The sequence below is a fragment of the Crassostrea angulata genome, chromosome 6 (assembly GCF_025612915.1).
Source record: "Crassostrea angulata isolate pt1a10 chromosome 6, ASM2561291v2, whole genome shotgun sequence".
Classification (NCBI taxonomy): domain Eukaryota; kingdom Metazoa; phylum Mollusca; class Bivalvia; order Ostreida; family Ostreidae; genus Magallana; species Magallana angulata.
The window spans coordinates 4,910,805-4,929,413 of record NC_069116.1 but is presented as its reverse complement, the minus strand read 5'-3'; the positions used below and the strand labels follow the sequence as shown (position 1 = coordinate 4,929,413).

The 18,609-nt window shown below is 34.4% G+C and overlaps 1 protein-coding gene across 23 annotated transcripts in view; it reads right to left on the bottom strand.

Moving 5' to 3' along the window:
- The window catches only part of LOC128187022 (myosin-2 heavy chain-like), a 41,144-nt gene that overhangs the window by 5,682 nt on the left and 16,853 nt on the right, over positions 1-18,609 (bottom strand). For 7 of the 23 annotated variants that reach the window (XM_052857055.1, XM_052857064.1, XM_052857056.1 and 4 more), the window contains 26 exons: positions 17,052-17,233; positions 15,978-16,097; positions 15,756-15,869; positions 14,953-15,369; positions 14,552-14,665; positions 13,803-14,366; positions 13,430-13,459; positions 12,766-12,858; positions 12,414-12,452; positions 11,853-11,876; positions 11,113-11,244; positions 10,656-10,973; positions 9,477-9,692; positions 9,063-9,215; positions 8,783-8,920; positions 8,452-8,469; positions 8,050-8,070; positions 6,998-7,081; positions 6,776-6,883; positions 6,389-6,427; positions 5,915-5,944; positions 4,196-4,353; positions 3,544-3,709; positions 2,554-2,589; positions 685-860; positions 387-431 (listed from right to left, as the gene is read on the bottom strand). In XM_052857055.1, the coding sequence (XP_052713015.1) occupies positions 387-431; positions 685-860; positions 2,554-2,589; positions 3,544-3,709; positions 4,196-4,353; positions 5,915-5,944; positions 6,389-6,427; positions 6,776-6,883; positions 6,998-7,081; positions 8,050-8,070; positions 8,452-8,469; positions 8,783-8,920; positions 9,063-9,215; positions 9,477-9,692; positions 10,656-10,973; positions 11,113-11,244; positions 11,853-11,876; positions 12,414-12,452; positions 12,766-12,858; positions 13,430-13,459; positions 13,803-14,366; positions 14,552-14,665; positions 14,953-15,369; positions 15,756-15,869; positions 15,978-16,097; positions 17,052-17,233 (3,535 nt within the window). The remainder of the gene's footprint in view (positions 1-386; positions 432-684; positions 861-2,553; positions 2,590-3,543; positions 3,710-4,195; positions 4,354-5,914; positions 5,945-6,388; positions 6,428-6,775; positions 6,884-6,997; positions 7,082-8,049; positions 8,071-8,451; positions 8,470-8,782; positions 8,921-9,062; positions 9,216-9,476; positions 9,693-10,655; positions 10,974-11,112; positions 11,245-11,852; positions 11,877-12,413; positions 12,453-12,765; positions 12,859-13,429; positions 13,460-13,802; positions 14,367-14,551; positions 14,666-14,952; positions 15,370-15,755; positions 15,870-15,977; positions 16,098-17,051; positions 17,234-18,609) is intronic. The other 16 variants (XM_052857057.1, XM_052857069.1, XM_052857065.1 and 13 more) reach the window with 16 other exon arrangements.

The window sequence follows — 18,609 nt, the reverse complement described above, 5'->3', positions numbered from 1 at the left end:
TGGAGGTTAACAACTGCGATGACAAACAATTCTACATCTATTTAAAAATTGGGTTAAGGTTCCTGTTATCTATCTTGATTCCATTAAGTTAGATTCTCTATCCTTTCCTACAGAAAAGGCTGCTATAGGAAAATCTGGGTCACAACTATTTTGACAACTTTTAAATCCTTCAATCTTAGGGTTGGCTTAATTGTTTCACATAAGAAATTCAAAATACTATATGTTTGTCTGTTTATAAAATTTAAACTATTGGAAAAATACAATAGAGATAAAAAGCAGAGGTAATTCTTTTGAAAGAGTTTGAACTTCAGCAGAGAGAAATTGAAGCAACCAATGAGAGAGCTGCATTATATTTGAGAGTGTCCGACTACTGAAAACTAACATACACTACAAACTCCTGGCCTTCTTCCACACAACCCGCATTAAACGTCCTGAAATGGGGGAACCAGTTTATAGCAGTTGTTATGGTGTCACATAATTTTCTATACAAGTAGATAACTTGAAACTTTATATTGAATATGTTTAGAAGAAAGAGACAGTAACTGAAAAAAAACCAGTTAAGTTTTGAAAATATCAGCATCTGACAGAGTTTTGTACACACAGTTCTGGTATCCCAGCATGATTCTGGTTATTGTGCACGTCACTCTGATATAAACATTTTAATCACCCAGATCTTGACCTCACCTTGCTCTCATCAGCTTGACCTTGGTCTTCATTTTTCGGTCCTCATACTTCCTTTCCTGTATTTCCCGTCGCTCATTCACCGTCAGAAGTTCGTATTGTAGGTCCTTAACCTCTTTCTGGAGTTTGTGGATTTGATCCAACAGTCCTCGTTTTCCAACCTCAGTGTAACGCTTTTGCTGCAATATAAAAATGTCAAAAATCTGATTACATTTTAACCAACTATGCAAGCATATCCGTGGCCCAAAATAATAGAAGAACTTGATGTAAATTATTTCTTTAAATGCTTTATGTAGTAAATTCCACATTAATTTTTTTTATTTTTATTTAAAAAATTACCAGTATGCATAAAAATATACAGATAATTATTGCTATTACTTATATAACCATGCATCAATAAATCACACTGAATCATCAAAATATAAATGTTTCCAAGTAAGGTATAATCCTAATTACTATACTGTACAATGTACCGGTATATACTACACAGAAATAAGAAGTTCTTGGGAAAATCCATACTAAAATAAAACCCAAAAGTAACAAATATAATATACATCATATCACAGATTAGGTCTCTAGTTCAGTGTTTGCCTACAGATACACATAACACATATAAACTATTAGACTATACATTTTATATTTGTCAGGGTTCTCTACATTTCTGGGTTACAGAAAGAAAAAAGTCCTGTAAAGGCAAAGATACATAAATAATCAAGGTCTTAAAATGTTTTAACTTTTGACTGCTTTCACTACATCAGTATTTCCTACAAATGACAAAACACTGTCATTTTACTTGTTGCATTAAACACAGATTATTATTAGCCTACAGTCTAAGACCTCTATTTATGATTTAAAAGCTTCAATTTTTAATATGATTCTTTCATGCCATGCATAATTTAGTTAATACAACATAATTTATTTATAAGATCAAACAAGATAACCATATTTGTTGTTATCAGCACATTTTGGTTAAATCTTGCGAAAACTCCCGCTACAGAACTGTGAAGGAAATTTCTTTGATTTACATGTTTTTCTCTGGTGCCTTTTACAGCAAATATGGGTCAAATAACATTTGGAATTATAACAAATTAAATAAAATTCAAAGCTTTTTTACCAAAATTCATGCATTAGATAGCAAATAAAACTTAAAAAAAACAAGCTGAATGGAAACTGCAACAGATGATATATCTCCAATATAATTTGTTTAAATCTAGAATTACTGTCTACTTAAACAGAAATGACTGGATATTTTACAGTCCAAGGGAGAGAATTCAGAGATACAGATCATGCAATAATGCAGAAAAGTTCAGAGAGTCAGCTCTTGTTTCACATACATCAACTAACTGTACATGCAGAAAAGTTTACAGGTCTTCCTGCATGCTAAACTACTTTATATCCACAGATGTGATTCATTTTGCCTGATAATAGAATGAATTTTAGGGGGAATTAAGCTTTATTGCAGTATATATTGTTAATCATTGCAAATATTAGATGATCTACTGATGACAATTCGTCTATGAACAATCCTCATTAATTTTTTCAATGAACAGGATGTATGTGACAAAAGCTTCATGACAAAAATAAACCAAGCACATGCCTGACCAAAGCCCAATCACACAACACAGGTTAGTACAGGCCCAGCACTGGACAGATATTTCTCTCCATTTTATTTTTTTTCAGTTTTGTGGGGTTTTTTTTCTCTTTTTAGTAAAGGTGTTCCTCCCCTCCCCAATATGATATGAAGTTAGATGAGGCTATATTGATATAAGATAATGTGGTGTGTGTGTGTGATTGAGGGTCAGACTTGGGCGAGGCGGCAGCGATCTAGGCGAGGTGATTGGCCAGCAACATGTCGCCGTGACTCCTATATACCTCATTGTTCTCCTCCTCATCCCAGGTCAACGCATCCTGAGGCGTGAAATAAGAGAAAACAACACTCAACATTCCCTAGTCTTAGTCATGTCAATCACCTTTAGCGATCTGAACACTTTGAATGCTATAGAACAAAGGAGAATTAACATCCCAAAATCCAAGTTAACTATCTTACTACAAAGAACTGCTTAATATTCCAGCTCCCCTTTTTATAAAATAGCCCGAGAAAGAACCATCAACTACTATATTATATCAACAATGTGTCCAATGCATTTGCAAAAAAAATCAAGAATATGAATATTAAGTTGTTTTTAATAATATTAATTGAATTTTTTTTTATTATTGCCTATAGATTTTGAGATTTAAGAAATTAAAGCTCACTTTTAATTTCTGAATGAGGTTTAAAAGAATTCTAACAACTGATAACCAAATGGATTTCCAGAATGGTTTCACAAAGAATGCCTTTATTGGTTGAAAATAATTCATGGCCCACAAGTGACATTAAATAGAAGCTGTGTCTGTTACACCAGTACATGATATACTGAGCTTACTAAGTTATACTGTTAAGACACATTAATATCAAATTAAATATTTTCTCGGCTACATTCATATTATTTTTGATCATGCAATTACATAAAAAGCAGAATACAGAAAAGATACAATTCCTAGCGTTAAACGATGCTTTTAAACTGATAACATCCATGGTACAGATATTTCCATGCATTTAAAAAAATATATATTTTACTCATTTGAAACATGTTCATTATTCTCTAACACATTTTCTTTCTAGCTTACATCTGACTTTAATTTCTTTATTTTCTCACATTATTCTTTAAGTTTAAAATCTTATCATTAACTCTTTTTTCCTTAGTTTTTTATCATATCATAATTTCTTTATTCTCTCACTATGAGACCATAATTAAAGAAAAAGACCTGAGCCCCCCTCACTGTTTCTATGGCCGGTGGGGGCAATGTCGCCTCATGACGTACCATGTCTAGGGCTGTCTGGTTCCGCTCCTGCATGTCGTCCAGTTTGGTCTCCATGTCAATCATGGTGTGCTGGAGCTCTCGATTCTGGTCTATCACCTTGGACTCGCGAGACTTCAGCAGCGACACCTGGTGTTTTAATTCTGACACAGTCTGGTCAAGTAGAGTCCTACAGTCAAAAACAAAAATAATTATTATTAGATATATCTCCCAAACATGATTATAAGATTTCTTTAAATAATTAGGCACACTACATCTATTACTAACACAAATTTTGATAGCCACCTCATCTAAAAGTGGTATTTGTAACAGTAATTATGTAAAGGTTCAAAATAAAATACTTTTGATTACTACCTGTAATTAAAGACATATCAAAAGAACATTTTGATCTAATGCCTGAATACATTACTTCACTTCATTTTTTTTTATACATGTATGATACCTTTCCCATTGAAGCATAGCCTAAATTTACGACTGTACACATATTTTTTCAATTATTTATGAACATTGATAAGACATTTCTTTGCAGCGACACATAAGGCCCACTTCAGGTGTTTCTTATACATGTAATGTTACAATTTTTATATATGTATAATATGTTTCCTGTATGAGCATTATTAAGACCCTATTCATGCCGTGACTCGTGGAAGCCCACCTCTGGAGTTTCTCAGCCTCCAGCTGGTTCCGCAGTGCGGCGACTTTCTCCTTTTTGTCCTGGAGTTCGTTCTTCAGCTCCTCCGCCTGACTCAGCTGCTGCTCCACCGTCTTCAACTTGAAGGTCACTGTCTCAAGGTCATGCTGAAGCTTTTCGGCCTGCAAGGTCAAAATATTGTCAAAATTTACAAAGGACTGGGGTATCATACCAAGAACTCAATAAATAGGGTGTTAATGCACATAGATATTGTCACTGGAGGAGTGCAGCAGTGATTGGAATAGGAAAATAAATGGTGGAAATCTGTGATATCTGGAATCTGCTTAGATAAACATGTATGTCAGGAGGCCTACTATTAAATGATTGTACAGAGTTAATCAGAAAAAATGGCATGTAATTGCACTGCAATCAGTTAGCATAAGGCGTATTTAAGAAGTATTACCTCCAAATGTTAAGACTGTTAACTCAGAAATAAATAAATGCAAATCAAAAGGAAAAGCTCATTCCAAGCATTTCTAGTAAAAAAAAATTCATGTCAGGGGTAAAATTCCTTGCTATGGTATTATTTTTAGTGGATCCTTCTCCCTGCTTTGATGATAATCGCTTGCAAATTGTTCATTTTTGTCCTCAAATATTCATTGCATATACCAGACCAACAGAAAAACATGTAAATGATACTAGTACAGTCAAATGATTCATTCTAAAACTGATAAATTCTGTTCATCAGTAGATATAATCACGTTAGCATAAGATGTAATAATCATTCATTCCAGTTATATAGAAAGTACATGTTAATGCAGCATAGACATACAACTGTAATAATTGTACCGGTAGTTGATTGGGACCTGTCTCTGGTTCTAATATTCCCTCTTGCTTACTCTACCATCTTGATTTATCTCTACCAATTGTGACTTAATGAACAGGATGTACAATATGTTACTAAGATCCAGCCGCAAGATAATTGGATACTTGTGTATTTATTAAATTGAGGAATTCATCTAAATTATCTGTTTGCACAGCTGTTACCAACTATGGTACTTTAAGCTTCCATAGATTTAAGTGAATAATCCTCATTGCTCCTTAAAAATGATTCCTACTATAATTAGAAAACTCTTGGATTCTTTGTTTTCGACGTTATCACAAAAACGTTAATCAATATTCCAAAATAAATGTTTAAATCCAAATTACAAGGTTTCTATAAAATTATATCTATATAAGATTATCACATGCTTTACCAGTACATGTACTACAAAGCCACATCTAATTTTTAATGGAACCCTCACCATTTCTAAGCCCTATCTCTAAGAGATTTCACACAAAATTCTTTCTATCTACCAGTACAATCAAACTTAAACATCTTACCCCCTTTACTCCCACTAATACTCGGTTTCGGTCACCATATCTACAGTGGCTTCTATATCAGAGATATCTCCAATGGAGACTTTTCTCCTGATCCTCCACAATCAAATACTAGAGTGATGGTCTAAGCCTATCAAAAGGCCTTCTATTTCTATCACTATCAGCTAGACCACACATTCCTAGCCGTATTTCTATCCCTAGCTGTATACGATTCTCCTTGACTGCTATGGATCTATACTACATTTCACTTGGTTTCATGGTTTCCGTGGGGACTTCAGTAGTGTCGTACGAAGCAGGATAAAGAAAGGAAGGCTACAGTACCACGTCTAGAGAAAAGATCTCGTCAAAGAAACACCTACTTACTTTAAGTATAAAAGGTTTAGCTTTGGTTTCCTTCAACATAGAGTATTCAGCAGGTTACTATGGTTACAGGTAGATATTTATTTAAAGCAGATTTAATATACATGAAAATCTATACCATATTCATATTCTATTGTATTTCACCAAAAAGAAAAAAACTAGAAAGTCTATATAGCTGCAACTTAACTCAATAGATTCAAAACTCAAACACTTTACAAATGTGAAATTTGCTCTTCTTCACTAAAACAATTTGGGATAGAATATGGTGTAGATATGGGGTAGTGAAATCTTCTGTAATTAATGTTTTGTATTTCTGATTTCTATACAATCAGAGAGAAAGGTAGAGAGATAGAGTACTTTTCTTCCGATTAAGTATATATGGAAGCCATATTACACCTGACTTGTTATAAAGCTGTATCAGAAGGCATTACATATTAGAGTAATTACTAAATATAGTGCAAATACAACACCACTGACCCGTCTCTGTACCGGGGACTTATGGCCACTCCAAACCACCTACAACATGTAACCCTATGTATGAATACGGGGTCAAAGGGCAGCCAGGGTCAAAACCTAGCTAGCCAAGCAATGTCAAGGTAAAATGAAAATAATGAGAACATTGAATTATTTGTTAATGATGAAAACAGTTAGCCAAAATAAACTAACAGCAATTAGCCAACCACTCAGTGAAAAGGAGCAAAAAAATGTGGTAGGATATTAATCTTAAGCCAAAAATTAATCATAAGGTGTGATAGGTGATTTTCCTTTAAAATAAAGAAGAAAATTACAATAGAAATAAGATTTGAACAAGTGTTTAGGACTTGAAGGTCTTTGCTGGCAGAGATAGATGGAGGGCAGACTTACTTTCTTCTCCGCTGAGTCTGCTTTGGACTGCACTGATTTCAGAACTGCCTCGTGATTGGCCGATGCCTGCGACAGAGTTGTCTCTGCAAACTTTGAACTGGAATTCTTCTGTGAAGGAAAAATTTACACCATTATATATCACATAGCAGCAGTACTACATATTGCCTAACTTTGATATTGAATTACAATATCAAATCATTCTTTTTCCAAAAATCATCGCACCCTTTCAAGTTCATCCTCCAAGCTTCGTTTGGCTGCCTCCAAACTGGCATTCTTCTCCATCAATGAACGGACCTGGCTCCACACCTGAAAATAGGTCAAAATAGGTATATGTAGATCAACTTACCAATACTAAGGTCCCTAGTTAATACATTTCAAATAAATATATTTTTGACTATTAATGACATTCATAAATGATGTATATAAAATCTAAAATATACATTAACTCTTTCTTTAACATTTTAAAGTTAATAAACACTTAAAAACTGTGTCTATATTAACAGGCAAAGCAGTGTATACTAACATAAGTATCTACTTTGTGTAGTTCATCAAAGTCATTAACAAAAGCAAAGGATTCAGTTAAATATAATAATCAATGTTATATATGAAGCAAATTATAAAAAAGAAAACACTTTATGGCATGGTAATTCAATAGTGTAAAAGTTCCCATGACATTTTTGAGAAGATACCATACTTGAAGGCAAAATTTAAAGCATACGAATAAGAATTCCATTGTTTAATTAGATAATTAAGATGATTTGTATGAGAGATACATTATTTTTAATAATAATAATAATAATGATGTATATACGTAGTCTCCTTTAGTGACTGTGGTATATTTTATATAGCTGAAATGGGGAGGTTCAAAGACCAAAGGGTGGATGAATTGATGACATAGTACACAGTACTGATATAGGCTACATATTGAGTGACAGAATGACAACATTTAGTGGGATATGTTTATGACATACGGGAACTCTAACATCACATGCTGAGGACAACAAACTAATAACCTTGACCCTGACATCAACAGCTGTTCTACCATTTCTTCTAATTTAACAGCAATACATGTACAAATACAAGCAAATCTCAGTAAATGTAATGAGAGAGGCAGAGTAACTAACAAAGACTGCATGACATAGTGAGTGATACAGATCATGATTACAGAAATGACCCCGCCCCCTTGACTTGATTAAGTAGACAGCCAGTGGGGGAGGAAGGCCAATTAACAGAAGGGCTAATTAATGAAGCAGAAACAGAGAATGCGCACTTACTCTTAAATTAGGAAATTCCTCCTTAATTGTGGAAAATGCAAAAAATACATGAAGCATACAATAATGAGAAACAAAGGGAAAATCAGGAATAAGATGTTTGTTAGAATAATGAATTTGATGAATAAGATACGCTGATTATGATGGGCTGCACCGTAAACAATGAATCTGAAGAATCCTACTTTAATTCCTAAATTTCAAATCAATTGAATATTTGGAAAATTACACATACCCGTATGAAGAAAAAAGAAAAAGATTTGATGAATTTTGATTTTCTACAATGTATTTTCCCCGAATCCACAGATTTAAAAGCAAATGGATAAAAAAATCAGCATTGTTTCACCAACTACTTGTGTATATATAAAAATAAAATCCTTTTCTCAGAGATATGTCAGAAAATCTTACATTGCGTTCTGTTTGAGCCTGTCATAATGTACAAATGCAGCACATTCACTGTCAAATATTTGCTTTTCTTTATATTCATGAGCAGTATAGATACATACAATGAAATTCAACAAAACTAGCTATATCCTATGAGTTAAATAGAAAATCTGACTATTTCATAGGGCTATATATATATATATATATTTGCATACTATAAAAACTGTATACTAAAACCCTACATATATCGCTGTGTTGTATGTATAAATACACAGCTCCTTGTTGAACTAAACACTAGCAGTGATAGAGAAACAAACTGAGCAGACGTTGGTCGCTGAGACAGCTAGTGACCTACTTTAGAAATCTCTTTGTCCAGAGCTGCGTTTCTGTTCTCCAGGTCAGTGCGGATCTTGATCTCCGTCTGGATCTGCGATTCCAGGCGGTCTGCAGTGCCTCGATATCGATTCACGTCCTGGAACGAACTCTGATACTCCTGTTAGATAAAATAATGGGAACATATTTACTCCTATGACTCTACGTTTTGCCTTCAATGACTGACCTTATGAAATCTTGAGCACAGCTGATAATTATATGCGTAGGTGTCTCAATCTCAGGTGACGAGTAACGAGACGTACCTGATCTTTCTCCCTGATCTGATTCCGTAACTCCTTGTTGTCTTTACACGTCGTCTCCAGGCGTTCCGTCACTGCCTCTAATTCTTTCTTATGAAACTGTTTGGTCTCATTCAATTCAGATTCAAGCCGAGATATCGTACTTTCATACTTTGCCTAAAAACATAGCCACAAAAACCTTCAATACAATCTCACATTGAGCACTTTGAGTGGAAATGAAAATTCAATTTTGAGACTAAAATAGTCCCGAAGCTTCATGTTCCGTAAATTCAAACCTAGTTTCTTTGAAATATAAAGAACAATTTAAATTTATCTGTCTGTCAAATATTTCAAAATGCATAAATTATAGCTACACATTGATCATAGTAAAACATTGTCATAGACATTTTGTGTTGACATCTGTTGACTGTTACATACAGCATTGCCGATGGCATCAGCCTCCAACTTCATGATATAAGTCTGTTTCTTCTGGAGGTCGTCCTTGAGTTGTCTGACCTGACTGGTGGCCTCGTCAAGGTCAGCCTCTATCTGGCTGACATGCCGGTGGTTCATGTACTGTTTGTCTGTGTTCCTCTGCCGCTCTCGCTTTATCTGATCTTCAACATGACTGATTTGTTGAATAGACTCCTGCAGCTACAAAGTTGAAAGGTCAAGGTCAGAATACAGGTTAAGAATTCAAATCTTGATTTACAATGAAAACTCCGTTTTAAAGGGATCCTTTTTCATAATTGAACCTTCTCTAGGGTAAATGAAATTTGGAATACAACTGTTTTTATTATCACAAATCTAGCATGGATATACATGTATATGCTATGGCCAATGTAGCATTGCGTTGAGTAATAAAATTAATGTTTTTACAGACTAAGTGAGTTACAAAATGAAGTTAATCACAGATTAGTCCAAAATTGAACATGTTTGTGCCATAAATTTCAATTGTTTTGTATGTTTGAAAATGCATGCTTGTAGAATGTAGAAGTAAGTGTGCAACTGATAGGTTGAAATTTAATAAAATGCAATTTATGTAATATTTATTGTCAATATCTGAATTCTTTGGAACAAGCTACAACAAAATAAATGCTGTCTTAACTTAAACTGATGTGTAAAAAATGATTTAATTTATCAATGAAGCATTACTGCTAAAAACGAAATTGAAATCCTGTTTAAACAGTGTGTTTTTGACAACTGTTTACAACATAAAAAACAAGAAGTGATTATTGTGAGAACTCCTAGTCAATTATTACAGTGATTTAGTTCTTGCAGTCTTGGTACAGAATTCAACGTAACAGATGGCAGATGCTGCATAAATACCAATACCGCGTAGGCAGGTAAGAGTGGGTGAGTACCAAATCAGCCAATTAAATCGCTTCTTTTATAAACTGTAACCCATGAATCAACCTGTTTAACTATTCAATCAAATAGTGTCATCACTCAACCCATCACTATATTTGCCGAAGTGTATATATACACACCAGATTTGTGATAAGAGGAAATCCTGCCAACAGTTGTTTGTAGCTAATTTTTAACAAAGTAATAAATCTAAATCACTTTCCATGGATTAAAAAACAAAACCCATTGGTATTCCCAGACTCCACCCACCTTGGTGGCGAGTTCCCTGTTGTCCAGCTCGAGCTGCTTGGACAGCTCCTCCAGAGACCGGATTCTGTCCACATGTTTCTGTCGTTCCTCGCCGTCGTATTTCGTGGACAGCTGTAAGTGTTCGACTTCTCGCCGTGCCTGACTGAGCTCCTGTCTCAGTGCCTCTATCTCCTTCATGTCGCCTTCTTTCTGCTTCAGTGAATCTCGGAGGATTTTGATTTCTTTCTCCGATGTGGACTTTTCTTGAGTGGCCTTATCCAGTTGATTTTGAGTCTCGGTTAAACGTGTCTTCATTGTCTCTATCTGCTTCTCTAGATTCTTTAAAGAAAAAGAATAAAGCGCCTTAGGATTTCATAAAATATTATCAACTTGCGCACATATAGGTTAAGTGAAGCGAATCATGTAAAACACATGTCGGTTTGGTGATTTGACTTTCGGGATTCGGCCGATGACACACCTCTACTTTCTGGACCTCTATCCTCTGCGTCGCTCCATTGACCTCCGGACTGGACTGTAAGGTCTGCCTCTGCTTCTCCGACTCAATTCGCTCCTGGATTTCAATGTGTGCTGCCCGGGCCTCTTCAAGCTCCTGATAACAACAATGTGGCTATCATATATACATAGCAGTAAAAAAAACTTATTTTCTGTGAGATTTGAAGCTTAAAACAGACCAATTCTTAATTGGTTTTAGGGTTAACATACAGACTATGTAAATAGTCCCAACTTAAAATGGCAATGACCTTAAAAGATTACAGAAAGAAATCAATCAAGGAAGTCTAACATGCATTTAATTGACCTTGACCTTGATTCTAGGTTATGTTCATAGTTTAATCGTATTAATCACACGTCTCACACACTCCACCCGCGAACCGTTAGTGGAATGTCACAGATAAGCTCCGGGGACCGCAGACAAAGCCCACACAGAATCACTACCCAGTGGGTGGGTGGGGAGGTAGATGCTGTATGTAAGAGCTTATGAAGGGGAGGTAATACAGAATGTAGTCTGTACAGATAACATGTACAGTGAATAGAGCATATGATGATTAATTTAGATACATGTCCGTTCCATATGAAGTTCATAAGACCATGAATAGATTCACTGCAACAACTTTAGATTTGTTCATGTGTTGTTAAACTGTTTGGATGGTTAGGTATGATGAAGTTATAAAAAGAAATTCAAGCATTGAGCTTATATACCTTCCCTATTCTATCAAGTATGTACTGAAATGAACAATCATATAATCAACATTGGATGTTTCTTGTAAACCATGCAAACATTGTATCAGATGTTGCTGCTGTACTTAATGTTTTCATGCTTTTAATGCAATTTTGAGAGATGGTCACTTTCTGCACTGACAGACTAGTACAATCATGTGTTCTAACAGTTCTGCAATGATCTCTGTTGTAGCTTGTTAAATCTCTGTATCTTCAATCAGCAGAATGGGTATCACTAAAAAGCAATGGTTGCAACTGATAGGCATTTAGCCAAGTATTTGATTTCCATCAATCGATTCAAGCAATAAATATTTGAGCAGAATTTCTTACAAACACAAGTTCTTGATTAAATGCGCCACACAGAAATTCTTGTCAGTGATAAATTAATTGTACCTATTCCATAAGACTAAAACAACCCATTCAGATTATTCTTCTAGATTATATAATAAGTTGTAAAACAAAACCAAGGAAGCTAACTCTGGAATAGATTCAGGGGCGCTAACTCCTGCTTCCTTCCAGAGACAAGCCACTAAGTAAACGAACCTCTCTAAGATTGATCCTTAACATTCGGTAAAGGAACATCTACATAAACAAATGGACTTATACTCAGTATAATACAATGTCTACTGTCTAGTATGACATCAATCAATCATATCATTGTTTTTGTTTGATAATAAAACTTTGTTAAGCCGTATTTTAAAGTGCATCATTTATTTAAAAAAATGTTTCCAATGATTAGTTTATTGTGTCTTTCTGTGTATATATTCATATATTTGTGGTCATAATTCCTGATTAACTCAGGTCTCTGCTTACATTAATGCTGCGGTCTGAACTTTTCACAATATTATGTCTATAACAAGCTTTGTAGACCCTGAGTCACAATGAGGTTCCGTACCTGTTCATGTTTCTCCATGGTAACCTGGAGTTCTTCCTGGGCGGCAAACAGATCATCCTGCAGACCTCGCACCTGACTCTCCAGAGATTGCACCTGAACAGGTATAAAATGACAGGTGTTACTGACAGGTAATACAACACCTGTAAGACTCTACTGTGCATATAATCAACTGCATTTTCAAAAGATTTTTTTTTCTTTATTTCAATTATACAATACCTTCATTCATAATTAATCATTGAAAGAACAGTAACTAAAGCATAAAAAGATAAATATGTATGCTACATCATTCATTTTTTTTAACTCAACAAATAATAACTTATTTAAAAAGTGTCAATTAATACCAAAGGTTTTTATGAATAAAAACAACCAAACTGAAAGTAATATTATTGATTATACATGTATTTGAAAGAAAATTGTTACAACTAATTTGTTGATTAAATTTTTAAGAGAAAGAAACAAATTATGAATGCTGCAGAGAAATTAGATACTGTACATATTTCTTTATACCACAAAGCAAAGACAAGCATATTTATTGTGTATATATATGCAATGATAGAAATATCAAAAGATAACTCATACAGTAATTGTCCCTATACAGAACTGACACAATAGAAATATATACACAGTGACTACAGATTGCAAACAGTAGATATAAACAAGTCACCTTTTCTTTAATCAAAATTCCTATGTCCTGCTTTTTAAAAAAGTATTTTAGAAATTAGTTCTAATTTCATAGCAAGATATCCATACTTTAATCTATTGTGCATTTCATCAGACTTTTTCATGTGTCTGTCTACCTGTTGGCAATTATGATCAACAGAAATTCTTCTGAATGACTGAATGATTAATTTAATTAATTAGCTACAATTCTCCATTAAATCCTATGCATATTCAGCAGCTTACCTTTCTCAAAAACAAAATTCAAAGTGTACTCAATAATTCTAATTTTATTGTTACATAGGTCCTGAAGCCCCTCCCCCCCTACCCCACCCACCCACATACAACATACATTATCCATACTAGGCCCTTTCCCTCACCTTGTTAGTAAACTGCTGCTGAATGCTCTCGTGGTCAGTCCGTTGATCATCCAGGATTTGTTCCAGGTCACGGACCGTGGCCTCTAGCTTGCTTCGGATCACTTTTTCTTTATCCAAACTTTCCCGCGTATCTTCCAATTCTAACTTAATGCTCTCAAACTCCTCAATTTCCTGCTCTAGGTCGGAGATCTCACGATTTTTGTCCTCTAGTTGGTCCTCAATATCACATTTTTCAGACACTAGTTTCTCCAAATCTTTCACCCTCTTTTCTAGATGAGACACCTCGTCTAATTTTTTCTCGTAAGCACTATTTGTTTTTTGCATTTCCTCCAGAAGCACCTCAAGGTCGTGAGCTTTGACCTCTACCTCTGAACACTGACTCCGTTCGTCGTCCAACATTTGTTTCGATCGAGATAATTCTTGAAGTGTAAGCTGAAGCTTCATTTTCAAATCCTCAATCTCATTTGCATGTTCCTCTTGAATGTCAACTCTTTCTTTTTCATGAACATGTTTTAAATTGTCAATATCACTTTTTAATCTACTAATTTCTGCCTCCTGCACTTCCTGCAAAATCAAACATTAAGTAGTTGTAGAACATGTTTACAATAATAACAAAAGGTTTATTTTTTTTATCAACTCTGTAAATGTTTACTAGAGATAAATCCCAGGGATGTCTGCACAGAAAACTTGTTGCTTGTCTGATTGTCAGCTTTTTATACTTTTATTTTTCACACTTTGTGTTTACTTACAATTGTTTTGTTGAGATCTTTTTCTGCCTTTTCTTTCTCTTGCAGACTGTTTTTTAAATCACTAATTTCTTTGGTGAGTTTTTGAACTTGGTCTCGCATATGGTTTATAATAATCTTAAAAAGACACATCAAAGTTATAAAATGACAAATAGGAACAGAATTTTCATTTAACTTTTTATGTCATATTTTTATGTTGGTTTTTTTCCCTCTGCTTCAGAAACTTTTAACAAGGCAATTCATGCAAAATCTGAGGATGAAAATCTCAACATGCAAATGTACCTAGTATTTTTCCAGGTTAAATTTCCATCACTTTATGATTATACTAAAGTAGTGCCTAATAAGTATGTACTTTAAAAGTACATAAGTACTCTAAATGAATACTATTAGGTGCAAGTACCTACCTGCTGTTTAGACATCTCCTGGCCGTCCGAGCGTAACCGCTCTAACTCTCCCTGAAGACTTTCAACCTGATTTAATAAATCTTTATTTTCCTTGGATAAGTTCTCAGACCGGCAATTCAGTTCAAATTTCTCAGATCTCAAGGTCTCTAATTCAGAGTTTGTTTTATCTAGTAATGTTAAAGTTCTATTTAACTCGTTTTTCTGGTCAGTCAATTCTTCATGTGAACACTTGTATGTATCAAGCTCCGATTTCATCGCCTGAAGTTCCTCCGTAAGTCGAATTTCCTCCTTACTGAGTGCAAGCTTTTGATTGGCTAGCTGTTCTTTTTCAGATTGAGCTTCATCGAGCTCACGCTTGACAGTATCAAGTTCATTAGTTAAATCACACTTTTCCTGGTTCAGAATTCGAACAGAGTCCTGAAAATGATACAATAAGTTACATGAATAAGAATGATGAAATTACTATTTTTCAAAGCATGTTCAAAGCATTTTAACTGACGTTTGGGTATAATATGTTACTTTTCAAACATAAATCTCTAATTACCTTTTGGGGTTTGATGACTTTAAATTTTTTTTTTAAAGTAATGAGTTTTGTACACATGTCAGCTAAGTTGGGCAAGTTCAGTAATCTGTATTTTCATATTCTTAACAGTGTTGAGTGACTAATTTTTGGGGTTTGATGAATAAATATTTTTTTTAAAGTAATGAGTTTTGTACACATGTCAGCTAAGTTGGGCAAGTTCAGTTATCGATATCTTCATATTCTTAAGTGAGTTGAGTGACCTTCTAATGTGATATCTCACCTGCAATGAGTGAGTTTTCTGAGCATCAGCTCGTAGGTTTTTGACCTCCTTTTCTAGACTTCCGAGTCTTAACTTCATCTCATCCCTGTCCTTTGTAACTTCCTCACTGGCAGTCTTAAAAAATAATCAAGGAAAGATGCAAAGTTTATTATTCAATGAAACTAGAAACCATTATGAATATGAGTACTAGACTTTTCCTGACTAGTTCTTGTTCCCTTTTACCTCAGCTTCCTCCAGCTGGTTCTCGGCCTCCTCAAGCTCAGATCGCAGACTTTTGTTCTTCATCTGTAACTGCTGAATGGAAATTTGTAATTTCTCCAACTCCTCCGAAAGAGACTCCACCTGAACAATAAAATTAACAATTCATAAAAATTTCAGACTTAAATGATGGTTATGGAACACCAGGTTGTTCTGCCTAGCTAGGCTTTGAAACAAATAAAAAAATAATGAATTTTATAAAGGAAACATTACTCAGCTTTTATTTATTTTTTTTTAATACAAATCACTCTGCATTATAAAGTAAAATCAGCAAGTCCGCTTCAAAATATAGTTATAAAATTTTAGAAACAAATCAAGAATTAAAAAATTGGTAAACATAGAATTCTTATAAAAAAAAAATGACATTTTTCAAAAGATAAAACAAAAAATATGTCATGCATATTAACATCTTTTGAATGAGGTAGTTTTCAACAAATTGAAAGAAAGACTTTGAATACCCCACTGGATGAGCTACACGCCAGACTGTGTTCTTCCTGTACAATATACACTAATTTTACAATCAGTGAGTCTAAATAGAGACAGGGTGTAAATATCACCCTTCTGTTGACTGATAAACAAAACCAAACATAAGTAAGAATATCATAAAATGAGAGTAAAAGCATAACTCAAAAAAAAAAATCAAAAGATACACACTTCCTGAAAATATGCATTTATAATTACTTTTTCAACCACAAAATTTTAAACTACAATGGGCCAAAATTAATACAAAAGTAATGGAATCATTATTTTCTGTGATATGCATATCTATACATTGTGTCCTCAATACCTACAAAGTTTAACAAAATTCTGTGCAGTAGTTTAAGAGGAGTTGGGCTTACAAAAAAACCAGGACTGAAGGACTGACTGACAGGTCAAACACTTTATAACCCTCTCAACTTCGTTGTGTTGGGTATAATAATTTAAAGTGTAAAAATTAAGGCTCAATTTTCCATAATTATATATTTAGAATTAATATTAATGAACCTGACAGTTTGAATAATTCTTATCCTTGTAATGACATTTTCATCCTTAGATTACCTTTGACTTGAGTTCTGTGTTCTCATTTTGTGTGCTTCGGTGTTGAGATTTGATTTGAACGAGTTCGCTCTCAATCTTTGTCTTCTCCTGGATGATGTTGCGGATGGCAAGGTCATTGGGAGAGCGGGCGGGGCTGGGTGGACGTCCACTGAACACATTGGCGGGGGTGGAGGAGCGTGAATCTACAACACAGGCAGGCAGACCATTCAAAACCAGGTAATGGAACAGGTGAAATGCTACATTTAACATACAAACTAGATTAAAACAAGTCAATTACTTTCAAAGGAGATATTATCTCTCTCCTCTCTGAAACTTAAATCAAATATTTAAAACATCATTTGATTTTTGTTTTAAGTCAGGCAACATTCCTTTAGATATTGTATCTAAACTCTCTTACAGATTAGTGAACGTTCATAAATGAAACAGTTTAAGAACTTGATGACATTAAGTGACCTTGACTTGACATTAACAGGAATGTAAATGGCTTATAAAGATTAAAATGGTGATTCACAAATTCTTCTTTAATGTATATTTTAATAACTTAAAAAGTTTTATTAACTTGGAAGGCTTTTTAAATTCTTCTTTAATAATTTAATTTTCACTGATGTATTTTGATATGACACAGAGTATATGTAGCCTGGGGGTTGGCCGGATTATGGTCAGTCTACGCTGTATATACCCAGGCCTGAGGAAATCCCTCACATAAACACCACTATCCAGGCTAGCCTTCAGTGACGACACTGCCAAATTAACACACTCTCAGTGGCTGTATTCACTGTGTGAGGCAATAGGTTGGGACAATATTGACACCAAGGCTCAGAATCTTGTTTTTTCACAAAAAGACCTTGTCTTACCTGGCAATTAAATTTTGTCACTAGATTTAACTGGCAGATTTCTTATTCTTTATAGCACTTCAAGTTAAAAATACAAATTGTAAGAGGCAGTGATTAAATAGTTGTATGCGTGGAACAAGGTATTATCTGTAGAAAAACACTTCACAAAGATCAGGCTGTTCAATCAACACTTGGGCTTACCTCAACTAAATGTTTAACAATTACAGTCACAATTAAAACTTCAAGTACGGTATGTGTTAAAATTAAAGAGAGGAAATAAGAACTTTGCCGACCAATCAATACCACAATAAGTGTCCCCATAATGGATTTCATATTCTCCAGAGTAATATCTTTTTAACCATTTATTAGTTTTGTTAATTGTTTTAATTAATATAAGCTATTCAATAACAGAGTGGAAATGATCTGCAGGACTAAGCTACAATAGTCAATAGGTGTTCTACCTTAATGTCAAAGACCAAGAGTCAATATACACAGCAATATAAGTACAACAACAGACTTGGGGGTATGAACCCTGTACTTTAAACATTTATCTTAGCATGTCTCAATTATCACAGTGTTTAAGGGGGCAGGTATGGACCTGTCAGACTGCTGTGATCCCCCCACTCCTATCGTCATCCAGGGTGTTCTATAGTTCAGATTATCTGGCTTGTTACCTCCAACCCCCAAACTAATGAACAAGTATAATATCTTCCTTACTTATTACC